Here is a 17,152-nt window from a genome sequence, read left to right on the forward strand (position 1 = left end):
TTTTTTTCCAGAAATAATTGTACTCTATTTCTCTTCTTCACTCATGAACCTGCCTGCCCCACCGTTGCTCCCACCTTCTTCCCATGGTGGGTATTTGGCTCAGCTGATCAAGGGAAGGGTATCTGTTGTACAAAGTTTTATATATAGTAAGTTAACCAAATAATGCCCTTTCTTTTTAATCCCTGTTACTACCCTTAATTAAGGTTCTGTTTGGACGTTAGGTTTATCACAAGGGAACTGGGGGAAAGTCTCATTTGCACAAGGACTGCAAATGTAGCTTGCCCCTTTGTAAACTGTCGTTCCAAAGTGTTAAATTAGACTACAACTTTAGAAGTTTGTTCATTTTTTAATAATTTGCTCAGGGAAATCACTGGTTATTCAGAAGACTTTTGATCTGCATGCACCTTAAATATTAGGATGAGGGTAATTTTTATGGTAATGGGTATCGAAAGGTGTCTGTTTAGCCAGTCTGTTTACTTTTTCTAATATATGCACAAGACAAAATTCTCTAAACATTTCTATACAAAAGAGAAAACACCCTTCTTAAATCAGTAGTTCTTTGTTTACTGGGTTTTCTTTTTTACTTTGAGTTTTATGGTTCATGTCTCTTTTGTGTATTGAATATTTGAAATTTTAATTTGGAAAAGCCAACTGCTTCTTAGGCACTACTTCCAAGGTAACTATAATGAAGCTGGACATAATTGCATATCTACACTTTGCCATAAATCAATAGCCTTCTAATGTTATCAAAAGTTTTCATTGTTACTTTAAAACAGCAGCATCTTGTTAACCTTAATCAGAGCCTGATGTGTGTTTCTTCTAAATGGCTTCTGATGTGGTGTCTCTCTTCGGTTCTCTGTGGTTTCCTGTTTTTTTCATACATAGAGAAAAGCCTTTTGATGTATTCAGCCTCATAATCTTTTTCTTTTAATAGCATATCAAACACAAACTTTCTTATATATACAGCATAGCATTGTAAGCCTGTTTCACCATTCATTTATTCATCTTGCCACAGATCACTCTTTCTCTGGAATTCCTCCAGCACTTCCTTAGATACCCTTTCTGTATTCTTTAGCATTACAGTTCTCATTTCTACCCTGAAAGAGTGTGTTCTTCAAGGGCAGAGATAGTATCTCGTATATCCATAATTGTATTTCTCCACAGTGTCCTGCCTTAGCAATGAATAGATCACATAGACTGGTGACGCTCAGTGAGTTGCCCCCAGCCCAGCCACATCAGCATCACCTGGGAACTTGTTAGGACTGTAAGTTCCAAGGCCCCACCCCAGTCATGCTGAATCAGGACATCTTGGGTTGAGGATCAGAAATTTCTGTGCTAACAGGCCCTTCAGTGATTCTGATGCATGCTCAAGTTTGACAGCCACTGCAGCAGATAATTATTGAATGAATCTGAAAGTTTTACATTTATGGTGCTGCTTCACTGGGAGGATTAGTATCAGATGGGGCCAATTTTGTCCATTCAGCCTGAGTTCTATTTCTCAAGAGATACAAGTAAAGAAAAACCTAAGATTTAAATATTTGCAACCTTAGAAGAGGGTGTATATAGCTTTTATGCTGTCCTACTATGAAAACTGCAGCTCAAAATGTTTAAAATATGAAATGATTGCTTTCTTCCACCTGTTCAGGAATAGGCATTTAACATTCCAAAAGGAGGAAAAGTAAGGAACGGATAATGGATGTTACTCATTTTCATGGTGGGAAGAGGTGGGTGAATGTTGGAAACTGGTCAGGTAGAGGATGGGTTGGAAGACTTTCCCCTGGGTACCATTCTATGCTCTTCTAAATTTTTGAACCCTGTAAGTGCATTATGTAGTAAAATGCTGATATGGGGTATTTAATAAGATTAAATTAATGAATAAGTTGAATAAAGAAGTTTCCATATGATAGCCAATGGGGTTGGTTAAAAGTTATTAAAATTTCCCTTTGCATTAATATGAAAGGTTAGATAAAATGGCTTTCCATCTCTGTAGAACATTATTGGGGTGGTGGCAGAAATGTCTTAATGACTTTCCCACCTTAACTTTCTTATGCAGTGAACAGAGAATTCTTACTGTTACATGAATCCATCATCTTGTTATTATTTTAAGAAAATAAATGGAGGGGAAGAATTTAACTTGATTCAAAGTTACATAACCTTGCATACACAAATGAAGAGGTCAGACCTACAGGACATTGATCTAATACCTTCTTCTGAAGTACTTTTAGAAGTATCTTGATAGGCAAGGAGAGAAAAATTGATTTACATTTTTGTCACATTCTTAGCAAATGGAAAATAATCTGGTTAGCAAAACCCATTACATATGTTCTGAATTATGAACAGTATTCTCAACTGTTTGTCTTTTAGTACAAATGCAATTATATTAATGGTATGATTGAATTGTGCTGTTTCAATGGAAGGTATGTCTTAAATGACAGTTGATTCAATTTTTTTTTTTTTTTCTTCTCTTGCACAGAACTATTGTACCATGGAAAGTATTCAGACAGTGCCTTCATGAGGTCCATCAAATTAGCTCTGGTCTGGAAGCAATGGCTCTAAAATCAACAATTGATTTAACTTGTAATGATTACATTTCAGTTTTTGAATTTGATATTTTTACCAGGCTATTTCAGGTAAGCTTTGTATTTGCTTAATCCTGCCCTCTCTTCCACTTCCCTCCCTTCTGTGTGTGTGTGTCTCTTTTTCACACACACATGCATACATACAAATATATGGGAAATGGTCTCATTTTTGGTAGTCTACAATTTTAAAGCAAGTTTTTTTGGTCATTGCTGTAAGTTTAGAGTTAGAGTTTGGAGGATCTGGTGTTCCGAGCCTGGAGATTGCTTATTAGCTTTGAGAAGAATGATGTAAAGGAGCTTTAAAGTCCCTATTTGGTTTCTCACTTTACTTTGTTGTTCATTTTAGCCCAGTAACTGATAGAATGCAGGTTTTTGTTTTGTTTTGTTTTTTTTTGCGGTACGCGGGCCCCTCACTGTTGTGGCCTCTCCAGTTGCGGAGCACAGGCTCCGGACGCGCAGGCTCAGAGGCCATGGCTCACGGGCCCAGCCGCTCCGCAGCATGTGGGATCTTCCCGGACTGGGGCACGAACCCGTGTCCCCTGCATCGGCAGGCGGACTCTCAACCACTGTGCCACCAGGGAAGCCCAGAATGCAGGTTTTATAGGTGGGCATTTGCTGAGGTTGTATCCCAACTTCTTCTCCCCTTTGCCTCCCACATTCATTAGGTGAGAAGGGAAAATAGTGAACCTGGAAATAAATAGCAAACTCATCCTTTTCTGTATAGGAGATTACTGTGATGTGTACTGTTTTTACAGCTTGCTTTGCTCTTTGATCTGTATATCACAAACATTTTTCCGTGTCAGTAAGTATTTTCATCAATATAATTTTCAATTTTCAGTTGCTACAGAATATTGCATCAAAATAGTCTGTCATTAATTTAGCAAATCTCTCATTTGGGAAATTTAGATTTGTTTTCCTGGTTTTTTTTCCCCTAATATAAATGACTTTGAGATTAACCTTCTTGTCCTGTTTATTGTTTTTGGTTTTTAATCATTCTTTTATAATTGTCTTCACATAGCTATTCAGAAGCAGGTGTCACATAATAAAAGCTGGGTGCCATTATTTTGTATTTTTGTATGTGTTGATAGAATTACCCTAAACAGGAAGACTTGAAATATGCTTTGAATTTGCCTCTGCCACTAAATTGCATATCATCTATGAGATTCATTTCAAGTAGTCACAAAGTGAGAACCCCACCTAAAATCTTTATGATTCTAATAATATCAATTATATAGCAAGTGATGTTAATTGATCAAAAACCAGGCTTGCTTATATTCTGACAATTTTTTTTATTATTTTAGTCTTCAGTAAAATTTATTCTGTTTGAAACATGCTTTCAACAAATGTTAGAGTATAATATTGGTTTTCATGTTTCTCATGTTGTAAGAATTTTGCTTCTCTGATTTATGACCCTGCTTGGTACTCACCTGCAAAGATCTGGTAACTGAATTATGTAAGAAAACAAGATTGCATGGGATTAACTTTTAATTTATGAAAGAATCCATTAACAGAGGGCAAATTAACTCTTGCCAACAATACTTATAGAATACATTTTACTTTATTACAACTTTATAATCATAATTCTACCTAGACGTATAGAATAGGAAATTAGATAAATGACTGCAGGAAGTATGCTTTTGGATATTTTCGGTTTACAGTAGTTTCATTATTATTCCCTTGGTATATGTATGTTGTCAGTTAATGTTTTTCCAATGACTTTAGGATACATTTTAGGAAAAGGTTGTGTTATCTGATACTGATTATTTTATAATGGAACCTCTCCTTTCTTTAAAAGTTTCTGATAATTTTACAAATACTTAATTTATTTAACATGATACCAAGACATTCTAATAGTAGATGCTTTGCTTCTTCCCCTTGAGAAGGAAGAGAACAAAAGTTATTTTCATACATTAAGCCTAGCTGTTTATTCTAGGAAGAGTGTATTTTCTGTGGGGAGCCTAGATGACTTTTTAGTGAGGATGTTAAATACTAGAACGCCTCAGAGTTATATATCAGAGGTATGAGGGCAGCTTAATGTTGGTTAAGCACTTACCCAAACAGCTGCTTAATATGTGTACATATTTTCTTATAAGCTGTTTCACATTAAAACAGCCCAAGTAATCTCAGCACTCTAAGGCACATATATCTTATTTATGCTCATGGGGATGGGAGAGGAAAAGAATCTTTTAAGTAGAGCTACTATGAAAAGTATTAGATAACAAAACCAAAACCTTACTAGCGGACCAAAGAATGCCTAGTGTCTTTTAAAACTCATAATTACAGCAGTAGTTAAAGAACTTTTGTTAGCCCCTGTGTGTTTCCTCAGATTCTTCACCTCTCCTGATTTCATTATGCTTAGACTGTAATCATATATGTGCTTTAAAATACAATAAAATTGGTTGTGTGCACAGAAAGTACATGTATTAACTTTTACTGATCTTTTATTTTTACGTAACTTTAACAATTGAATAATATTTTCTTGTTATAGTTGTGTATTCTATATGAAAGATGTAAGTTTTGCAGCTACTGTAACTGCATGAACATATATTCTGCTGCAGCTGTGATATTGGTGGTTAATTGGTAGTGACTCCTTCTAGCATTAAATCGTTGGGAATAGGGTATTTAACAGAGCGGCATCTGAAAGAGGGCAGGGTACACCGTCAGGATTGAGGTTTGACATAGAAAACTAGCTTCAGGGTTTGCAGAAGGTGTCGGTGGAGGTGAGGAGATGAAGTTGAGACTTGCCTAGGAAATGAAAGAAGCAAGAAGCTGGTGGATTCTGGTTTCCCCTTTTTCCTGTCTTCCCTCATCCTCATATTTTGCCAGAACTTGAACAAGTGCTGGGAGTCACTGGAAAGGTCTCGCATGGCCACCTTCCTCTGTCTACATTAAACCTTATCTCTCTCCCCTCCACGTAGTTCAGAGATGCTGGGATCGGCAAGTGCTCAAGTCCTGGAATGGAAAGACAGGGCTTTTGCTTTCCTCTTCCCTCTCCCTGGGGCTGCTGCTCCCTTCTCCTTCCATTTCCTCACTGTAAGAGAAGACTGGGTTGTTGAGAAATGGGGCAGTAAATGGGATGAGTAGGTGCAGGATAAGGAATGAGTGGTTTGGGGCAATGTACTATTGACTGTGGAATATATAGCATTGTGGAACAGGGAGAAAAAGAAGAATAAGAAACTCATCTATTGTAGTGAGGATTAAGAGAGTATCTGGGCAGACCAACTGAGGCCCTACTTCCAATGTAGGTTGTAAGTCGGTAAATGGTGAACACAGTGGCTTTTGGGAGAATGGAGGGACTGGTCTTCTTAATTCACTTTATTAATTTCTGTAGTCATTTAAGAATCTCCAAATAACTTGGTGTTGGTGTGTGAGAAAAGATTTCCTATAACCTAAAAACAAACTGTGAAAACAACCATTCTCCCATCACTTTGTTTTGCCTCATTTAAGCCATTAGTTGGCAAAATACTTTAAACACACACACACACACACACACACACACACACACACACACTACAAAACTACCAGGTGTTTCTGACTGTGGGTTGCATTATTAAGAAAAATAGTACACAGACTCTTTCTATTACATAAATATTGTTGCAGTTAGAATCTGGCCCTCTGGATTATTACTAAGAAATGGTTGCTAAATACTGCAGCATTTGGCTCCAGACTCCAGTTTCATTTTTTTTTTTCGCTTGTATTTGATCTGTGCATTGGCTCTCTATAAAGTTCAGAGTTTTGTAAAACAACTCTTTCATTAATTTGTGTGGATTTTAATGGAAGTGACCCAAATATTTTGTATTTTTTTCATCCTTGTCCTTTGTAGATGAGGAAGTAGAACAGAACAAAACAAAACAAAACTCAGCGACTATAATAGTAATTTTTCGGTTTTTCTAAACGTATGCTAATACTCTTCCAAGTATTGTTTATGTAATTTTTAGTCATCCCTTAAGAAGAAAATTAAAAACATGTTTTTTGTTTTTGTTTTTTTCAAGTACGTAGACAGAACCTCTCATAATAAGTGTCTCCAGAGCTCATTTTTCCCCTGTTAGGTATTTTAGTGTGGTGGGGAAATACCCTAAAGATTTTTCTTGTTATTTTGGAAAAGGTTAAACTCTTCATTACAAAATCATTCTTTCCTTTGTTATCCTCATCTCAAGGGATACAATCCTTAAAGAATTGCGCCTTGTAAATGTGAAACTTGCTTAACAATCACAAGGAACAAGTCTCAAAACAGACAAAAGCAGGAGCCGTCCACCAATAATCATGTCTAGGATGACTATTTCAACAACTATCACTTGGCAACACAAAATACCTTTTTTTTTTCTTTTATGTAGAAGATTTGAGTTAATAATCTGGCACATCGGATAGAGTATGCTGCCAATTCCTTTGGATAAATGTAGCTTCAGCCTTAAAGATATGGCAGAGATGATTCATTCACACCCTCAAGCAAAGTTGTCTATTACTGACTGCCTTTTTTCTCTTGCCATGGTAACTGGAGGGACAGCTAATCCTATTAAAGAGAGAACGATACAAACCCTTTATGTGTGCGTGCATGTGTGTTTGTGTTTATTTCTGCAAAAGATTTTTACAGAGCTCACCTCTAAACCATAAACTTTTCTGAGTTTGTGATTGTACACGGATAAACCAAATGTGAGTACAGTAGTCTGTTACCATGGGAGTCGAGGCCTTGCAGACAAGTCACTCAGTAGAGGACCTCTTCAGCTATTCCCCCAGCCTGATCACTGTGCTCTGACACTGTGCATTAGTGCCTGGTCTCCCTTTGGGAAGCAAGACAGGTGTGTTCCTTGTTCTCATGTAGCTTATGGCCAATGTGTAAGACTTTGCCAAATCACTTACATTCCATGATGGAGTTTTTTGTTCTACAAAGTGAGATGTCTAAATGCAGAGTAGTGAACAAAACAGACACACAGGGAGATGAGGCATGAGATGACAGTTAGTGGTTTTAAATAGGGTGGTCTGAGAAGGCCACATTGAGGAAATGACATTTGGAGAGGAAGCAGTCACATGGATATTTGGAGAAAGAATTCAGGTATAGGGATCAGCAAGTTCGAAGGCTCTGAGGTGAGAGAATATAATTATGTTCAGGCCAGCAGGCAACAAGGCCTGCGTGTCTAGAGGAAAGGCAGAAAGTGGAAGAGTCACAGCAGATGGGGACAAAAAGGGAACTGGGGCTCAACCCTGCAAAGGTCTTTCTAGGCCATTTATAAGGACTTTGGCTTTTACTCAAAGTTAGAGAGTTTTGAACAGAAGAGTTGATGTGGTTTATGTTTCAAACTGATCACAACTGCTGTATTGGGAATAGAATTTGTAGAGAAGAGATTATGTGGTTTTCCTTTTTGCTTTCTGTATTTTATTCCTAAGAAATCTGTTTTCTGCATAATCATATTTCTCCAAAAAGAAAATATATAATTGCACGTTTGCTATTAGGTACTAGAATTTGGCCTAAACCCCGTAAGCTCATATTCACTTAAAAAATATCCAGGAGAATTTTAGTATGTGTATTAAATGATGGGTTGCTGTGTAATTGATAGTTGATATTCTCTAGGTAATCTTTTAATTTATTTATATTTTTAGCCTTGGGGCTCTATTTTACGGAATTGGAATTTCTTAGCTGTAACACATCCGGGTTACATGGCATTTCTCACGTACGATGAAGTAAAAGCACGGCTACAGAAATACAGCACTAAACCCGGAAGGTAAGACTTTTTGGCAGTAATATTATGTGATATATGTAAAGATGAAAAGTCCTCTGTGGTTCATTCCTAAGTAAATCAGTAACACCCATGGGGATGAGGGGAGGGAAATGCTAATAGACCAAAACAGTGCTTCTTAATTCAGTTCTTTAAATTGGTACGTTATGCTTGTTCTGAAATTTAGTGTTCATAAAGTGAACGAGGATATGGTAGTATGTAATTTGATGAATTTAGAGAGTAAGTCTCAGAGTTTCAAATTGGAGTAGGATATTAGCATATTAACTGTTTTCATGACACATGTTTATGTATAAAATTAGATGTGTATATTTAAATACTTGAATATTGTGCTAATGACAAAATAAATCAGTTTCATGTTCATTATTTTAAGGTATTTTTTCAAGACATTCAATTTGGTTCTATGATAATCACATAATTACATATAAATACATATTAATGCATGTAAGTACATATAAGTGTACATATACATGCATGATAAACACATGTAAGTACATAGACATATAAGCCCATTGTTAACAATCCAAACCAGTTTCATGTCCTTGAGAACGTCTTCCATAAGACCTCATGCTTGATGTTGAAATTGAGTGAAACTCAGAGCTTGGCTGTGTGATTAGCCCCTCTGGCTTTGACTGAGAGAGCACACCTTATTAATGGCAAATCTGGGTGGGAGAAAGTCTGTCTCTCCCGTGGTGCAGGCATTTTCCCCACATGCGGTCTAGAAATGCACCAGGCACATAGTAGACATTCGTGCTGTGGCAAGCAGTGTGCTGGGTGCGACACTAATGACAGTGGAGATCTGCCCTCCTTCACTCTCATGTATTAGTAGGAGACACCATCCCAGTGTTTATGAGTGCACTGACTTTAACATAGGGGTCATTTCATTTTAGGAATGAATTCGGTGGTTTTTTAAATCTACCTTTTTCTTCTAATATTGTTTTATTTGATTTGTAGTGCAAATGTCATTTGTCCTTTAGCAAAGTCTTTTTGAGTACAGTCAGTTATTGATGATTCCTTTCTTCTCTGCCATAATGAAAAATTTCCACCTTTTTTATTTTTAAAAATTTATATGGTATATTAGAAGGAGGTAATGGGTACAGAAAACAGTGTGGCTCCTGTGGAGTCGTTGGTTTAGACTGAGAGCTGGTTCTCATTGTGACCACAAGAGCAGGCCAGATATTGTGCACATTGACAGTGGCTTAGGTGAGTCATTTTGTTTCATTCAGGGATCTCTCATAACCAGAATTTTCCATAACTTTTACACCCTTCACTGGCATCAAAGTATCTTCTTGCTTCTGGAGTATGATTTGAAAGATGTAATGTGGTTGGAATCACGGAATCATGCAAATTTAACACAGACGTCATTTGGGAAATTATCTTGTCCAATTCTAAATAAATAAAGTAACTGAATCCCTCTTGTGTTCTCTTGTTCAAGGTCATGGAGATAATTAATGGCAGTGTTGGAAGCAAAAGCCAGGTCTCATTGCTATTGGAATAGTTCTCTTAAGATAGTACCCTCTGAAAGGATGTTTTCCGTTCCTTCCCTTCTTGCCCTGTAACAATGATTTCTTCTAAGTTTTAGGTAGTTAAAGATGAAATGATTAGACTGTGGTAAACTGTTACAGGTAAGGTGTGATGGGGTGTTTAGGAGTACTCAGTGAACAGATCAAATGATTTTGACAAATATTTGCTGGATATGTGTTTAAGTGGTCCTTTCTCTTGGAAAGTGGTTCATCTCTTTGGCTTCATGGTAAAGAAAATAGTTGGGTCTATTACAAGGACATTTGAGTTCTTCAGGATGTACTTTATTTGGGATCCAACTGACAGTCATAATAAGTCTGTGGAATTTGTGTGATTATGATTAAGGATCCTAATAAGGGACAGGTTGATATTTATTTTCCGACTTTCTAGAAGAATATGTTTTTAGAGTTTCTTGAAAAGTCCTTTCCAAAATTTCCAAAACCAATATGAAGTTCTTAATATTTAAAAATCATAACTTCTGGGACTTCCCTGGTGGCACAGTGGTTAAGAATCCGCCCACCAATGCGGGGGACATGGGTTCGATCCCTGGTGTGGGAAGATCCCACATGGCGCGGAGCAACTAAGCCCGTGCGCCACAACTACTGAGCCTGCGCTCTAGAGCCCATTAGCCACAACTACTGAGCCCACGTGCCACAACTACTGAAGCCCGTGCGCCTAGAGCCCGTGCTCTGCAACAAGAGAAGCCACCGCGATGAGAAGCCACCGCGATGAGAAGCCCGTGCACCACAACAAAGAGTAACCCCCGCTCCTCGCCACTAGAGAAAGCCCGCATGCAGCAACAGAGACCCAAAGCAGCCAAAAATAAATAAAATAACTAAATTTATTTTTTAAAAAAATCACAACTTCTTCCTTTCTTTAAAAACCCAGTTTTCTTCAAGGATGAAACCACTTAAATGGAATTATTATCATTGCTTGTTTTACAGATGAAAAAATGGAGAAGGAAAATGGTGTAAAAATAAGTTTGAAGATAGAAATTCTAAATGATTCTGTTTATTCTTTCACTTAAGAAAAATCTAACAGATTGTTTGGTAGTAGTTAGCTTACATTTTGAATGTGATTAAACGTAATTTTCTTATGTTTCACAGCTACATTTTCCGGTTAAGCTGCACTAGGTTGGGACAGTGGGCCATCGGCTATGTGACAGGGGATGGAAATATCTTACAGACCATACCGCACAACAAGCCCTTATTTCAAGCCCTGATCGACGGCAGCAGGGAAGGATTGTAAGTATGAGACATGGGAGTTGGGGGTGCTTATTATTCACAGATGTGGAAGACAGAGACCGCTTTGCGATGGAGGGAATGGGTAGTGAGGCTGATGTTCAGGCTGGTTTTTATTTCAAGACTAAGAAATGGATGTTCCTTAGTTTTTATTGTTCATCTCTTAAAATAGTCATTTTAAGGTAACCTAATTATTTGATATATTTTTTTCTAGCATGGTCTGAACAATCTTTGGGTCTCAATATTGTCTTACAAATATTAGAAGTATACAGTTGTATAGGTACAGTTGGAGAATGGACTCAGTGGAATGATTATTTGATTGTTCCCTACCTAGCTCTGCTCCTGTGCTCCCAAATTGCACTCCCAGTCAGTGTAGGGCCTCTGAATCCTGTTGGGATCATGAGCAGATTCTGACAGGCTCTGTTTTTGGGCCATTGGTGAAGTTGCAAAGGGTTCCCCTGTTTATGGGGTTGCTGCAGACAGCTCTCAAAAGCAACCCCCCAAAGAGCCATCCATCAGCTCTTCTCTCTCAGAAAAATACAACTGGTTGTTAAATGGGCCTGGGACTTCATTTCCACGGGGAGCACCGTGCTGGTGTGTCACTGAAACGTGTCTTCCTTCTCTCCGCCTTCCTCCCTCTGTTGCTCCCTCTCTTTCGTCCTTTCTGTTCTTTGTTTTTTTTGTGTTATTGTTGTTTTTTTAAATTGAAGTCTAGTTGATGTACAATATTATATAAGTTACAGGTGTACAGTATAGTGATTCACAATTTTTTAAGGTTATACTCCATTTATAGTTACTATAAAATATCGGCTATATTACCTGTGCTGTACAATGTATCCTTGTAGCTTATTTTATACCTCTTACTCCCCTTCCCCTATATTGCACCTCCCCCCTTCCCTCTCCCCATTGGTAACCACTAGATTGTTCTCTGTATTGGGAGTCTGTTTCTTTTTTGTTATATTCACTAGTTTGTTGTATTTCTTAGATTCCACCTATAGTTGCTATCATTGAATTTAAGTGTATAACATAGCAAATAAATTCCAACATCAAATTACAATGAGTTTTTGTATCTTTCACAGGAAAAGAACTTATTAACTAAAGGTACTTTAAAATTAGATGTAAAACGGTATATATTGGGATAATTCTTTAAAATAATTGACTCCTATTGCCTCATGTAACCCTTAAATTGCTAGTTCTACTTTTTATGTTCACTGGTAATACCACATTTTCTTTTTCTTCTTCTTATCCTTTTCTCATCCCTTCCCTTCCCTTCTCTTCATGTCTCCCTTCTTTTACTCACATCAATAATAAATCCATATTCCAGAATTGTATGTTAATAGCTAAGTTCAGTTTATCTTAAGCTGTTTTTTTTAAATTTAGAAATAGATAAATTCTCCTTTGTTTTTTAGGTTAAGATTGCCTTTCTTCTCCATACATAAAGTTTAGACAATCTGATGGGTCCCTTCATAGTAAATATGTCTTTCATTCATTTTAGTCATATGCCATTCCCTTCACCCTTTTGTGGTATTTTCAGTGTCACCTCCATCTCACTGACTTTTCTTGTCCTTTGCCTTGCTGAGTAACTTAGAGACATATGTGCTGCTCCTACTTGCTGCGGCATGGACTGTGATAGAAGCCTAGCAAGAGAAAGTCCACCAGAAAGAGCAAATAGTTTAAATTTTCCAATAGTAAAAAGTTTTAGTTTTCCAAAGTAATTGCAAAAACAGAAAGAAGAAAATGTGATGAGATCTATGTGAAGAGATAAAAGTTGTGAATTTTCAAGAAATGGTTACATAAGAATTGTATGGCAAACTGGTACCAAATGTCTATTTCTCTCTTTTTTTTAAATGATCATAAATTTGCTATTCTGTCATTTATACCTTACCTCTGGTGCATCAAAGATTCATATGTGTAGCTTTCTATTCACTATGATAAGAGGACTTTTGTTTTGAAGAAAATGTGCTTCAGAGTTTTAATTTATAAAAAAGAGGTTATGAGTGAGTATATCTGTAAATGGAGTAATTTTGATATAGCTTTTTTTTTTAAACATCTTTATTGGATTATAATTGCTTTACAATGTTGTGTTAGTTTCTTCTGTATAACAAAGTGAATCAGCTATATGTATACATGTAACCCATATCTCCTCCCTCTTGTGTCTCCCTCCCACCCTCCCTATCCCACCCCTCTAGGTGGTCACAAAGCACCCACCGAGGTGATCTCTCTGTGCTATGTGGCTGCTTCCCACTAGCTAGCTATTTTACATTTGGTAGTGTGTATATGTCAGTGCCACTCTCTTATGTCATCCCAGCTTACCCTTCCCCCTCCCCATGTCCTCAAGTCCATCTCTACGTCTGCATCTTTATTCCTGTCCTGCCCCTAGGTTCTTTAGAACCATTTTTTTTTCTTTAGATTCCATATATATATATGTTAGCATATGGTGTTTGTTCTTCTCTTTCTGACTTACTTCACTCTGTATGATAGACTCTAGGTCCATCCACCTCACTACAAATAACTGAATTTCATTTCTTTTTATGGCTGAGTAATAATATTCCATTGTATATATGTGTCACATCTTCTTTATCCATTCATCTGTCGATGGACACCTAGGTTGCTTCCATGTCCTGGCTATTGTAAATAGTGCTGCAATGGACATTGTGGTACATGACTCTTTTTGAATTATGGTTTTCTCAGGGTATATGCCCAGTAGTGGGATTGCTGGGTCGTATGGTAGTTCTATTTTTAGTTTTTTAAGGAACCTCCATACTGGTCTCCATAGTGGCTGTATCAATTTACATTCCCACCAACAGTGCAAGAGGGTTCCCTTTTCTCCATGCCCTCTCCAGCATTTATTGTTTGTAGATTTTTTGATCATGGCCATTCTGACTGGTGTGAGGTGATACCTCATTGTAGTTTTGATTTGCATTTCTCTAACGATTAGTGATATAGCTTATTTATATTGTTATAATGCTTTACATCTATTTTTCAAAAGTCAGTCAAAATTAACAGATTATAATATCATCATCAGTAGTCTAGCCTCCAAACTCCTGTGCAAATTAGCTGTTAATATTTACACACACACACACACACAACACACACACATCTTCAGAGGGGTTTAGCTAGTTGAATTTGAAATTTAATGATAGATTACATTAAAATCTGATCAGATTAGGTTTTAGATTAGATTAAAATATTAGCATTTTAATTAGATAGGTTTTTTGTTTGTTAGCTTTTTTTCCTTAAGATCAGTAAAAACACAGGATATCATCTGGTCCAACTATCAGGGACAGCTCTCCTTTCCGTATAGTTAAAATCTGATATTGTAGGACATAGGTGATAAAGAAGTTTACTTTGATAACTAGCCAAGATTCCTTATTCCTTCACTGCCATTGGAAAGGGCTCAGCAGTAGCACCCCAGTGTACTGGGGACAGTAATCATTGAAATGCTCCTTATACATTAAATAGAACCATTTAACCTTTCCTCTAGCAACCTTATCGTCATTTTGTAATCTTTCATTTCTGAGTTCTTCCTAGAATTCTACGTTTTTGAAGTGTGATGAACAAAATACATAATAATATTTAAAACTGGCCATTTTAGGGTATAAAAAAAGTTACCAACTTTTGCTTATCACTCAATATTTGTAGAATTGTATCCCAACCCTATAATGACATTCTAAATTTGTATCATAGTCAGATGTAGTCAACTCCTTTTCCTAAATCTTAAAAAAAAAAAAAAAAAAAAAAAACGACAGTCACTGATATGCTCCTTACCATGTGAGAATTATCTATCCTCTAGGTTCATTTTTTCCTGGTTCACTTGTGTAATTTAAAATACTTACTAACATTCTTATAGACTCTTTATTTAAGGATAAATAGTTTTTGTTACTTCACAGAATAGTTTTAGTATAGTTTTGCCCTTTAAAATATTCACCACTGTAGTATTATGTTCTTAATTTTTCATTCAAAAATCTAGAACAGAAAGATAGCAAACAAAACCAACTGTAACTTAATAAATTGATGAAATCCAGCAGTAATATTACTGCTTTCTTAATCTAAAATATGTGTTTACCAACACAGTAAACTTCATCTTTTAATGAATTTCTGAATGAGTAAAAGCTGGTTTAGTACAGCAAGACAGCACTATAACTTTTAGTTCTTATTTTAATTCTCTCTAATAATGGAACCTTATGTTTATAAACCATTCTGTTTGTACCTTGATTTGAAGTAAGTGAAACATGGAATTGTAACATTTTTAAATTTCTGCAGTAAACGTGTATGTGTGTGTGCACATGTGTATATGTGTCAGGATAAGTGGAAGGTGAAACAGAAAGAAAGAGGATGGGAAACTGGAGAAAGAAAACACCACGGAAGTGTTTGAATAACTTTTGTTGGAAAATTTTGGGCTTTAATTCTATTTTTCTTTCCTGGTGGTACTAAGCATTGTGTAAAATGATACAGTTAATGTTAACTGTGCTTCAGATGAAAGACGTAATAATTGCAAATAGGTGTATATTCAAAGTATTTTGGAATAGAATATGAGTAACCAGGAAAATAAATTTTTAACTTACCTATACATATAGTAAAGGTATTTAATTGAAAATGATTGCTTAATGGCTGAGTCCATATTCATTGTATATTTCCTTTATGAAAAAGATTCCTAGATTTTAACTGTCCTAAAAATAACTTGTAGTATTATGGAAACAGTGATAGAATAAGTTCTTGATGTAAGTTACATAAAAAGGAAACATCCAAATGTCTGTTTGAATATAGAAGAATCTGATTAAATAACTTTAAATGCAATTAAGACTTGTATATTTATGTTAATAAAATTTCTGTTTATAACCCAGCTATCTTTATCCTGATGGGAGGAGTTATAATCCTGATTTAACTGGATTATGTGAACCTACACCCCATGATCATATAAAAGTTACACAGGTAAGGACAATTTCTGGAGACATATTTATAATTAATAAGTATCTCCAAAAAAAAATAAGTATCTATGATGACTTTGAAATAAATAAGATTCTTATACTATAGGTAAAATCATGTGCAGGTATTTAATGCAAAAGATATTTAAGGAATTTTAAGAGTGTTTGAAAAGAAATTACATTACTTTCTGCATTTTTTTGATAAAAGGTTCTGCTTTTAATATTCTTGCTTCCAATATAATATTGGCATTTATGTGGGGAGATAGATAAATAAATCCATAGGTAGGTAGATGGATATGAGGGGAGAGCTGTAGTTTTAGAAAACTCCAAAGAAGATTAGGTTAATTATATGCATTAGTTTTTAGAGTCAAATGAGTAATTGAAGCCTATTGTAGACAATAATTATATTCTTATAAATCCATTGTTGGCAGCCTCATAGGTTATGAGTGGGAGTATAACTTGGTAAAGCCTTTCTTGAGGGTGATATTCAATAATTATCAAAATCTAAAGATCTTTGACTCTAGATTCCATATGCATATCACTTGCATATACACAAGAAGATCTATACACCAGGATGTTTACTTTAGCATTTTTCATAAAAATGAAATATTACAATATACCAAAATATTCAGTCATAGGTTAAATACCATTGTATACTCATACTGCATATACCATAAAGTCTTTAACAGGAGGAAGGTAGCTCTACTTATTCACATGGGAGCTTCTGCATCTTATGTGAAAAAGTTATGTAAAGCTTAATTATGTAACATTTTATTTTGTAAAATTATATTACTTAAGTTCAATTTTGTAAATAAATAAAAAATTACCATATATGAACATATGAATGTGCTTTTAAAGAATAAAAATAGAAAAACACCAATCTGGCAACAGTCTTTAACTGAGAGAGAACTTGAATATTTTAGTTTACATGTAGTTAAGTTTAAAAATTTTTATAATTTAGATATTTTGTGCTTTGTATAATAATAAGACTGTAATAAAAAGAAATTATACGTTTTGGGGAAGACAACAGATAATTTTTAATTTATTTCTGGTTCTCCAGATTTCAGTCTCAGTGGTCTTGATATTATTAGGTGAAACACACTTCCTGACATGGGTACTGTGTGTGGGCAGTTTTTAAAATTTAATATATGAAAGCC

The 17,152-nt window shown here is 35.7% G+C and overlaps 1 protein-coding gene across 1 annotated transcript in view; it reads left to right on the plus strand.

Moving 5' to 3' along the window:
- The window catches only part of CBLB (Cbl proto-oncogene B), a 214,354-nt gene that overhangs the window by 107,153 nt on the left and 90,049 nt on the right, over nt 1–17,152 (plus strand). The window contains exons 5-8 of the mRNA XM_033432235.2: nt 2,474–2,630; nt 8,175–8,296; nt 10,936–11,073; nt 15,915–16,002. Coding sequence (XP_033288126.1) covers nt 2,474–2,630; nt 8,175–8,296; nt 10,936–11,073; nt 15,915–16,002 — 505 coding nt within the window. The remainder of the gene's footprint in view (nt 1–2,473; nt 2,631–8,174; nt 8,297–10,935; nt 11,074–15,914; nt 16,003–17,152) is intronic.

Source organism: Orcinus orca, chromosome 5 (genome assembly GCF_937001465.1).
Source record: "Orcinus orca chromosome 5, mOrcOrc1.1, whole genome shotgun sequence".
In the NCBI taxonomy this organism is placed as follows: domain Eukaryota; kingdom Metazoa; phylum Chordata; class Mammalia; order Artiodactyla; family Delphinidae; genus Orcinus; species Orcinus orca.